The sequence below is a fragment of the Echeneis naucrates genome, chromosome 21 (genome assembly GCF_900963305.1).
Source record: "Echeneis naucrates chromosome 21, fEcheNa1.1, whole genome shotgun sequence".
Taxonomy (NCBI): Eukaryota; Metazoa; Chordata; class Actinopteri; order Carangiformes; family Echeneidae; genus Echeneis; species Echeneis naucrates.
The window spans coordinates 12,747,434-12,758,774 of NC_042531.1; the positions used below are offsets into that span (position 1 = coordinate 12,747,434).

At 40.7% G+C, this 11,341-nt stretch overlaps 1 protein-coding gene across 1 annotated transcript in view; it reads left to right on the top strand.

The window, feature by feature from the left end:
- The window catches only part of abca12 (ATP-binding cassette, sub-family A (ABC1), member 12), a 59,689-nt gene that overhangs the window by 47,206 nt on the left and 1,142 nt on the right, over positions 1–11,341 (top strand). Inside the window, exons 59-70 of the mRNA XM_029530620.1 lie at positions 298–475; positions 818–933; positions 3,659–3,821; positions 4,044–4,297; positions 4,689–4,893; positions 5,050–5,159; positions 5,777–5,927; positions 8,594–8,728; positions 9,284–9,387; positions 9,603–9,695; positions 9,858–9,963; positions 11,042–11,179. Of these exons, the coding sequence (XP_029386480.1) occupies positions 298–475; positions 818–933; positions 3,659–3,821; positions 4,044–4,297; positions 4,689–4,893; positions 5,050–5,159; positions 5,777–5,927; positions 8,594–8,728; positions 9,284–9,387; positions 9,603–9,695; positions 9,858–9,963; positions 11,042–11,179 (1,753 nt within the window). The remainder of the gene's footprint in view (positions 1–297; positions 476–817; positions 934–3,658; positions 3,822–4,043; positions 4,298–4,688; positions 4,894–5,049; positions 5,160–5,776; positions 5,928–8,593; positions 8,729–9,283; positions 9,388–9,602; positions 9,696–9,857; positions 9,964–11,041; positions 11,180–11,341) is intronic.

The window sequence follows — 11,341 nt, forward strand, 5'->3', positions numbered from 1 at the left end:
AATAGGCCACTGTTTTCTGAAAAGATGTAAACTAGGTTGCTTCATTCACAGTGACTCAGCACACTGGAGTATACTGACTTATACGCTTTATCCTTGGATGTAAATCTCTTGCTTCCGTAGGACCGTGGCCTTTCCCACAGCGAATCCAAAAAAAAAAAAAAAGTAACCAAAAGAGCACAGCACCATATATATCCATTAATGCAGATGCATGATAATACGTTACTTATGGATGTGCCTGATAATTAATGATATTCATGTTGACGTTGTCATCAGTATGTTCCTATTTTCTCCTCACAGCGTTCAGGGAATGCTCCAGATCCTCGTGGCTATGTGTGTGCTGACGGGTTTCGCAATCACAACGGCCAGTTTTGCCATTTATGAAGTCAACGAATACCACAGTGGCTCCAAGAGACTGCAGCACATCGCTGGAATCAGCGAACCCTTCTACTGGGCTGTGAACTTCTTTTACGACATGGTAACATCTTCTAATCGGCCAAGAGCAGGCCCAAAAATAACATCGTACTTCACCATCATGAATTTTAACCTTACCAATCAAAATCATGCTCAGTAAAAGTATGAGGATGCAGAGGATGATTATAATAATTATGGTTCATCCTTGCCCTATTAGATTATAACACTTCATGAAAAATGACATCTACTCATTATGTTTTCAGACAAAGGAGACAAAAATAACAATTTTATATCCTCAATTAATAAATATTTAATATATGTTTACTTCTGTGATTAACTGGGATATGTTTTTCATGTTAATGAGCTGGCTTTGCGTTGTTACATCACGTCTCATCCTCTTCAACAGGTCATCTATATGATCCCTGTAGCTCTGACCGTTGCTGTTGTTGCAGCCTTCCAGACTCCAGCATTCACAGACAGGCAGAATTTGGGTGCCATCGCCCTCCTTCTGGTGCTCTTTGGGTAAGTGGATGGGGAGGAGGTTGATTGGGTATATTTATTGAGAAAAGTTAATTTAAATGTTTTCATTGGGAAAACCATATTTTACAACTTGGTAGCTCAATTTTGAAAACATCATGTTCTCTGAAATATTTGCTAAGAGCTCCAAAGTAGGCATAGTGACTGAAAGCATGTCCAATGACGTAACAAACACAAAGTTGACACAATCATGGTTGCCTTCATTTTCCTAACAAATTACCTATAAGATAAATCAAATTTAATTTAAATCAGTATATTTGGTGTCAGTTGAAAGAAGTCAAGTTCACCACGAGGACAGAAGAACTAGGTGAACATATATATATATAGCTTTGGTAAGGCTGTTTTGGTAATTATCTTTGCTGCTCAGATTCAAGCTCATAGAATGGTGCTTCATTGTGGAGTAAGACAGTCATCCTCCACCTGCACCCAAAAGCCATCAGTGAAATGTTAAGGCCATCATTGGTCCTTGGTTGGACACTGTTTTCAAAGGTTTCCTCATTATCAAACTTGTCGTCATATATTCACTATCTTTCTTGCTTCTACCGCATGTTATTTAGTTTACCATCAGGATGAATTTACAGCACAGAGCATAAGGAGGCGTCTGCTTTTAAAATCAACACATTTCGTACAAAGACAGATGGTGGCGGGACTGAAAGGCAGATAGAAAAATCACTGCCAACATGTCTATTTCATTCAAGCCAAATATGTTAGAGAGGGAGGGAATGGGGTTTAGGAAGTAACAGGAATAACAATATGTGTTTGTTTGTTTTTTATTGGCGACACATCACAACAGAACATAAGAAAACATTCATCTTCTACTGTTTAGCCGTTTCTGGGTCATGGGGAGTGCTGGGGCCAATCCCAGCTCACATTTTGCAAGGGCAGGGTTCACCCTGGACAGGTCGGCAGTCCATCACAGGGCCAAAACACAAAGACAGACAGAGACCAACAACCACTCACACTCACACTCAGACCTACAGACAATTTAGAGTCACCAATTAACCTAAAGATGATGTCTTTGGACGGTGGGAGGAAACCCAGTCAAGCACGGGGAGAGCATGCCAAGTCCACACAGAAAGGCCCCAGGCCAGGAACCGAACCCACAACCTTCTTACAGTGAGGCAAAAGGGCTAAAATCTACGCCGCCATGCTGTCACAGAAGAGGACATACAAGAAAAATTATTACATTGAGGAATAGGATAAACATGGACAAACCTATAGATGATAACATGAAGCTGTTAATGGGATAATATCATAAGAGATTAGATCAGATCTAACAGAAATCTGCAGCAACCCCACAGTTAGAAGAAGGCTCAACCATCAGAATCACACACTTAAAACACTGCTTTCATGGTAAAGCTACTGACATAACCGACTTCTATTTAGATATTGAGTAAAAACGAAATTAGCAGCCTGTTATCTGTCCAGCAGAAGTAGATCAACTTCTCTCCAGCTCTGAACCATTTCAGCATTGTTGGCACATTGCTATCTGAAGGGCAGTGTATTTGTGGATTCGCCAGCAGGAACACTCTCTTACACTCTCTGAGAAGCCCTGGGAATGGCCAAACTCTCAGATTTACTTAAACCTGAAAACTGTTACTTCAATACCAGAGAGCCACAGACTTTCACTTTAGGTGTATCCAAGTTGATGTGTGTGAGAAACATTAATAATCTTAAAAATAATAACTCTTGCATCAATCAGTATGGCTTAATGTATGATAGAGTCGATATGGCTGGCAGTTCCAAAGGTTTTAAAAGTCACTTAGGCTGTGAGATGTAGATTTGGGGAAGGCGTCAACCCAATTATGTGCCACGTTGCCCAGTTTTGCATCACTGGGATTATTTACATCATTTACCATCTGTAGCAGAGGTTTAGGCTTATGCGTTTGCCGTCGCTGTCGCAGGTCCTGAGCCCTACATCTTAGGAAGCCATGTCAGCACTCCGCTCCTCATTTATCAGACAGATGTCTCCCTCCCAAGCAATGAATAATCACAGAGCTCCATCTGTCAGGCGGCACCCACCTGGTCTGGTCTGCAGCCTTCTTGCTTCTGTTTCTTGTCATGGCTTGGCACCCACAGTCTGCCTACCCAGCACCTTATTTTTGGGCATGGCACGCAGATGCTTTATCTTGGTCTGGATCTATCTGTTTGTGTTGGTCCCCCCCCCCCCCCCACACACACACACACACACACACCACTGCTGTCTTCTTCATCCTTTTGTATTTCCTCTTCCTCTTCCTCTCTTTCTCTCTGACCCAGACACCCCAATCAAATGAACAAGCAAATTATGTGAGAGAACAGATTGAACAAAAAAAGAAGAAGGATGTTCTGCCAGCAGGGGAATAAAGGGAGAAGTAATTTATCTTTCTCTGATGACTGAATGCTTACCCTTGTCACGGTGTGGTATTTTTTTCCCCCTTCGTTTTCCAGTTTTGTGCAGTGCCTATTTTCATCCCACAGTCACTCTATTTAGCCTGTAAAAGGCCTGAAACAACTTCAGTTAAAAAATGCAAGATCCTGTCATTTTACAAAGTGCATTTGTGAGAAAGACTGTATAAATTTTCCATATCCACTTTGCGTGTTTGTCTTTGTGTGTACTCTATATTTGAAACCAACCCAGGCAGATCACAGTAGGGCTATTTTAAGATGCATGTGTGGAGTCACTTTTATTTTACATTGTGTTTCAAATCTGTCTTCATCAATCCCTCAGGTTTGCTACCTTCCCCTGGATGTATCTGTTATCAGGTGTTTTCAAGGATGCAGAAATGGCTTTCATCACCTACGTGTGCATCAACCTCTTCATCAGTGTCAACACAATCATGTCCACCTCCATCCTCTATTTCCTGGGACAAATATCAATGCGCAATCCTGAGGTCAGAATTAAATGCTTGAAGATTTAGATACTGTTTGAATTATTTAGATACACATTTAAATGTATGACTGTTCACTACCTTTTGGATGAAACCTTGTCATTCTCTGTAGATGTGGTGGTGTTGTGCTGCAGAGGAAACATCTCCTGTATCCAATGACAGGGAAGTGAGACTTAGAATACAAAATTTCTCAATGCCATCTATGTTGTCCTTTATCTCCTGCAGGCTATCATGGCGACTTTTGAAAGGTTGAACCAAGCCTTCCTCATCTTCCCCCAGTTCAACTTTGGGAATGGGCTAATGCAGCTGTCCAGAATGAATATAGAGGTCCAGATCCTCAGTGGCTACGGCATTGATGCCTATCAGAACCCTTTCTCCATGGATGCCCTGGGCTGGATGTTCATCTCTTCTTTCATCCAAGGCCTGGTCTTCTTCACCTTGCGACTCCTGCTCAACAAGTTTTTGCTGCGCAAAGTCAGGTAAGAAAAAACTAAAACTACAGACATGATCATGAACTCCTGTGTACACATCCAGGGTTATAATTGGATTGAGACTCAACTGCATGTACAGAATGTCAAATTGGCTCTCTCGTGGTCCTGAATATGAAAGTGAGATATAAATGCAGTGAATATGTAAATCAGTGGTTGAATATGCATCACAGTCACTTTAAGTTATTAAAGGAAACAATAGAAAGCTAAATTACACTTCTCTAAGTTCAATGGGAATAATCTTTTTTCATCAAATTGTTTCATATCAAAAACCAGAACTTCTTATATTAGCAAAAGCAAAAACAGATTTCATGGTGTTCTTTTTGTGTCTGTGCCAGTTATTCACATTGACTCGGGCCCCCTATTACTTTTTCCTTTGCAGGCATCTGATTTGGGGCAAGAAGTCAGTGCCACAGGTGGCTTGTGAGGATCAGGATGAGGATGTGGCAGCTGAGCACCAACGGGTGTTCAGTGGAGCAGCCATCTCTGACATACTGCAGGTCAACCAGCTCACTAAGGTCTATCAGCACCTCAAGAGGAAGGTCCATGCTGTCAAGAGTGTCTCTGTGGGCATCCCTGCAGGAGAGGTAAAGGATAGATTGTCCTGTGGTGGAGTAAATGACTGAGTCATAAATCTAGGATCGGAATATCGACATGAATGTCAGTCTAATCGTTGTATCCTATTATTGTATAATGGGTTGAATTGTGTCATGGTCACTGAGAAAAAAAGTGATTATTTACAGTGCTTTGGGCTGCTGGGAGTGAACGGCGCAGGGAAAACCACAACCTTTAAGATGCTGACAGGAGATATTAGCCCCACCGATGGCACAGCACAGATCAGGGACTGGGATGGGTAAGTTGTATGAACAGCCATTTCACACAAATGTGACAAAAAGCTGGGATGCATTTGAGTGTTGCTTATTGCTTTCAAAATGAACTACCCAGGGTTATTGGTGTGTGTTTTACCTAGGTTTTGTTGTTGTCGCAAATAGATTCAATTTGCACACTGAAAATGTGGGGGTGTTCGGATAAAATATATTACAGTTAGAGAAATACTGACATTTAATGACATTTACCTGCAAAGTAACGGTGATCTTTCAGAATCAGAAGATATGACACAAGCAAACCCATTGCTTTGATTTAATTTTTGCAGGTGCCCAAGCTGCACTGCCTAATGAATTTGAGCTAGATTAAATTTGTGTAACACAAATATCCACAGATGAGGGAAGTTATTGCTTTGAATCAGCCATAATTTGAATATAATGGTTTGGAAATTAGCAAGTAGAACCTGTTTCTTATCCCTGTAACTGAAGCGCTCCTAGAAAGCATAAAGTGTCTCTATGCTCATGAAGCTGGCTCCCAATTCCTCCTCTGCACTGGTTGACATCCGCAACACAACATAATACAGCCAGCCAGCACTCTGAGACATCCTACAACTGATGTATTTCTTTGTATTTCTTTTTCTCCCAGGCGGTTGGTTGACATCATGGAGTGCCGTAACCAGGGAATTAACATCGGCTACTGTCCTCAGGTGGATGCACTGGACAGTCTGCTCACTGGAGAGGAGCACTTGTACTTCTACGCTCGAATTCGAGGCATCACAAAGAGGCAGATAGAAGGGGTAAGGAGAAGCTGCAGACACTCTGCTGCCTTTCAAAGCTTTGGGTGGCGATAACACTGTGCGCGGAATGACACAGGATCAGATACAAATTCAAAGATGTACTCCTTCAGCAGGACCGTTGAACTGTTGATGCATCCATGCATACTTAAATCAGAGGGTGTGAAGTGTTGAGTGATGTGTACTGAAAGCTGGACTGTCTGGGGCAAAATGGAAATGCTTTTGTTGTCAGCTCGTGCAGTCCAAACTTCAGAATTAAGCTGATGCTCTATGCTTCAGTACAGACAATTTACATTTAAACGATACTTTGATGATGAGAGGATCTCATTTGACATGGCACTTCAGCCCCATTCTGCCCATTTATCTCTCTGAGAACTAATCAATCTTGTTTCTGTGGTGATTACTGAGAGTGCCTGTTTTTCCCTGCTGCTGCTGCTGCTGCTGACATGAGAGAAATCTGCAGAGCAAACAATCAAAAGATGATGTGATTTGGGATTTTTCATCTTGATTTTTTTTTTTTTTTACAAAAATTAATAGATGAGACAGAAACAGCTCTGATGTGGATAAAAGTTTGAGGAAACAATGCAAATGTAAATAGTAAATTAGATAACACTTATCTGTGTTTCTCTGTACATTAGAGAAGTACTAATTGTTTTAGTCAGGTGCAGTTGTCTTAGAAACACAGTTGCGCACATATTAGTCAGTATGAACACAGACACATGCAGCTACGCACACAGTAAGACACAGAAATCAATGTTCCCAGCAGCAATCATTATTGGTGCTGTCGGTACAGCTTCTTCTCTTTGGTCTGAAGAATGACAACAATGGTTCTAATGGTGAAAGCGTCAGTGTAGGGCTAATTCACAAAATGAGGTTATATATATAGAACTCCTCTTATGTTGTCTCTCACTGACAGTCTGTGGATGTGGCTGTGGATAATGAGACAAGCCTTAATGGGGTCATTTCACATTGACATGGTTTTGTCAGGCTTAATGAGCTGTTACATCAAAGGTGATAGAAAGGGGCTTTTATGAGAGAACATTAAAAAACAACACGTAGTGATCTGAACCCGTTAGGAGGATGCTGCACTGTTTCCACTGATTATCATTTAGCTGTGTATTAGTTTGAAGCATGTACACAAACCTATGTTAGCCTGCATCAGTGAATTCTCAATCATACACAAAAAATAAACAAAATCCCTTTAACCAGAGAGAGCAACAAATTAAAGTGAACCAAGCTATCCATTGCATTAGCTAGCTTCATTGATTGATGTCGTTTCAGAGTTTGCCAGCTGAAGGGGGGAGAAAGGTTAAAGATTATTGATGGGAAATCACCTCAAGCTATTGGAAAGTGAACTGGTATTTACAGCACACTATTGCATGCGATTAATAGACAAGAATAAAGATTTATGCTAAAATGGTCATGGCAGTTTTAGTTGCTTAAAAATTTTCAGGGTTTTTCAGTCCAGATTTCAGTATGGATTAGTGCAAAGAATAAAATGAAAGAACAAATTTTGTCAGTCCCTGTCCTTCAGAATTGCAGCCCCAGGGCAGGATGGAGTTTATGTAAGGTAAAAGTTGCCAGGTAAAGTCAATTATATATGCCTAGACGTGGGACAGATAGATACCTCACTTTTTGGCTGTACCACTGTACTGGGCAGAATATGAGCCGACAATAATACAAAGAATGAATATCAAGTAGCCAATAAGGGGGAGGGCCACATAATGCTCTCAGAATAATCTGTCTTTAAATCCACTTTTTCCTTCTGTGGTCAGAGTGTGAATTGTGAGTGTCGTGGGATATTGGATGTTTCCACCAGAGAGGGGGCCTCCAGTTGATGAATTGGAGGGGTGGACAAGCAGCTTTCTGTAAAAGCCCTATGTTGTTCGGGTCAGCTGGAGCCACAGATGAGTGGTTGACTTCATATTCATGTTCATGAAAGCAGCGAAGAGCATACAGTTCTGTGAAATTATATTCCTTGACGCTCGTGCAACCACGGAGAGCAATCATTAAATCTATTGGTGCACAGTGGGTGGCAGTTAATCTGTTCCCCATCTACCTCACTGATTATCAGTTTGATGCAAAAACCTAGTGGAGATACCTTTGGCTTCCTGCATATTGGAGGCTATTTGAAAAAAAGGTAAAAGAAAAAACGTTATTGCCTTACAATACAACAATTTTTTTTTTCTATCACAGTGGGTTTAAAAAAAAATAATTCAGAAACTGCAGGGATGATTTTTGATGTGTTTATGCTGCAGAGATTAAGTAATTTCTTGATTTGTATCAGCAGGCATGCTATGGATTTAACAAGAGGTTTTGAGATGGTTTCCCAGGCTTGAATAAATCATCCATTTCATTTTTCTTATTAAATTCACATTTAAGTTATTACTGGTCAATCACATATTTAACTTGAAATACTTGAAAACTTGAAAAAGCACATTCTCTCACATTCTGTTATCAGATCTGTATATGGAAGTGATGACTGATTTATTTTTTTCTGTCTGAGTTTACATGGTCTTACTTTAAAAAGTGAAACATGTTTCTTAGCTGTAATTATAACCTTCTGAGCATAATTATTGAAATGGGGCCACCTTGAAGTAAAAGATTATCGCATTGAAAACTTTGTTTTATTCATCCTCTGTATAATCCTTTCAATTTTGTGCTTGAAGGTGGTGAAGTACCTGCTGAATAGGCTGGGGCTTAACTACCACAGAAACATCATTACCGACGCTTACAGTTGCGGCACCCGCAGGAAGCTCTCTACAGCGCTGGCTCTCATCGGCCATCCACAGATCTTGCTCCTGGTGAGGATGCCTTTTATGATGGACAAATATTTACTTTTTAACTGTATGCGACTGTTCCTCTTGAAAAGATTTCTGGCGTAAAGTACTGACAGACTTGACAGACCCCGTATAGTTAATGAGTCTGCTAGCTCAGGTTTTCCAAAGGGGCTTGTCAAATTCACTTTTCTCTTTTTCTCTTTTTATTCCTGTCTTCAAAACTCTGAGTACCTTTCCTTTTCTCTATGCATCGTCGTAATTACCCATTCTCTCTTTTCCCTGTTTCATTATTTGTCTTTGTTTTTTTCCCTTAACCTTCCCTATTCTCTTTTTATCTGTAAAACTGTGCTTCCCATCTCCCATGCTATTTTACATCTATGCATCTGTGCCCACTCTTTCCTCTATACTCTGCCCTTGGCTTTCTGTTCTCATACTGTATTTTTTGCACACAATTTGTAACTCAATGCCCTCCCTACTGAACCCTTCCTCTTGCCTTGATCTCTCTATCTTGATGTCAAACTCCATTTCTTTCTTCCACACACTCCACTACTCGCTTCTCATTTCTCCTTTTCACCACAGGATGAACCAAGCTCTGGCATGGACCCTCGCACCAAACGTCACCTGTGGAAAATCATCTCAGAGGAAGTAAAAGGAAAATGTGCCGTGGTCCTCACCTCTCACAGGTTTGAGGAATACCACATGTGGAAAAAAAAAATTGTGTTGTCTTTTTTTTTTTTTTTTTTTTTTTTTTTCACAGAACACTGTAAATAAAAATTTGGATAATGACTTTATGTACTTTTTAATGTATGACAACTGCCATTGCTAATTACTGTGTTCTATAAGTAGAAATCATAGAAAGTATGACTTTCATCTTTCTCTCTTTGCCTCTGGTTCTCAGTATGGAGGAGTGTGAGGCACTGTGCAGCCGTCTTGCCATCATGGTGAAAGGTCAGTTCCGATGCCTGGGCTCCCTGCAGCACATTAAAAACAGGTCAGTGACCCCCTCTCATCCTCCATTCCAGCCATTACTGCCCCCCTACCGCCCACAACTGCACAACTAAATGCTCAATTTTACTTGTAAGAATGGGAAACACCCCCTTCCTTCCAACATATGGTAACACTGTACTTTGCCCGTAACACCTCCTTTGTGCAGGTTTGGCAGTGGGTTCACTGTCAAGATGTACTTGGCCGCGGCTTCCTGTGATGCAGAGGCAATCACAAGCTTCATGCAGCACAGATTCCCCAGCACTTATCTCAAGGTGAGCTTTGTCAGCTGTCCTAAAGAGAGGAGAGCACTTAGTAGAGAAGAGGGAAAAGACTAGGTATAGATTGCAATGAAATGCTTCAGTAAATTTAGCTAATTTTTTTATATATGACTATGTACACAATTTCTCTTTCCCAAGAGTCTGTGGCAATATGTTCCCAAAATAACCCTTTTGGCCTTATGTCATTCTCATTTACAACAGACTTGACTGTTTTGTCTGAAGTATGAAAGAAGTGAACCTATCTTTTCTGTCAAAGCATTAGTGTGGCTCCTATTCCCAGTGCCAATGCAGAATTATGGATTTAGATTTATTTGGTCACCTGGGGTCAGTGAAACAAACTGAAAACACAACAATGACATATAGTCATTTCTGAAGTTGTTAAGATAAATGTGCTAGGAAAGAATTGGTAATTTATATATCCATCTTACACGTTTGGTTAACATATTACAACCATAACATTAATGTGGAGGTCTTCTACCTGACTACTCACTTTTCCTTTCACTATGTTTTGAGTTTTTTCTTGAGGGAAATAACTGAGTCTGCAGCTGCTAAATGCTCCACCATGTTTATAAAGTAGTCACTAACTTCACGTTGGCAGGGTGCATGCTATAGGTTTAATTTGCTGACAGCAGCTGCCTGCTGCAGCTAAAACTTTTATCCATTGTTAATGTGGCCATATTGAGTAGAGTAGCTTTAAGTAATCCATATAAAATGAACAATGAAGTATTGACCTTATTATCTCACCTTCGATATTGGCTTTCTTCTTGAAAATTGTCTGACTTGCACAGCTGCAAGTCCAAAAATCATTAAAACATATAGCACTTTCTGACCTGCGGTGGTCAAGGTGTTACATGGTCCATCCCAGAATATAACACATATATACTGTATATATGTGCATGTATAGTATCACTGTACCCCTTTTCCATTGAAGTGAATGGGTAAAATTGGTTCAGACATTTGAGCCCCACTAGATACATGTATTTTAGTACATTTCACTGCATTTGTTTTTACATAATTTCATGAATTATAGAATTTTTAACCATCTACCTGTGCATTTGTTCCCAACACTCAGGAACAGCACTCCACTGTGGTGGAATACCATGTACCAGTTGCTCCAGGAGGGGTGGCTGACATCTTTCACCAGTTGGAGTCAAACAAGAATGCTCTGCAGATCAAACACTTCTCTGTGAGCCAAACCACACTGGATGAGGTAAGAAAAACAGACAGGACACAAACAGAGAGAGACAAAGAACTAGTGTGAGGTTTTGTAGGGGTGGGTAGATGGTAGCAAGGGACAGAAAAAAGGGACAAACGATGAGAGAAAAACGGAGAGGGTGGGAGGGGAGACAGGGCAGAAGAAAGCTGAGTAGGA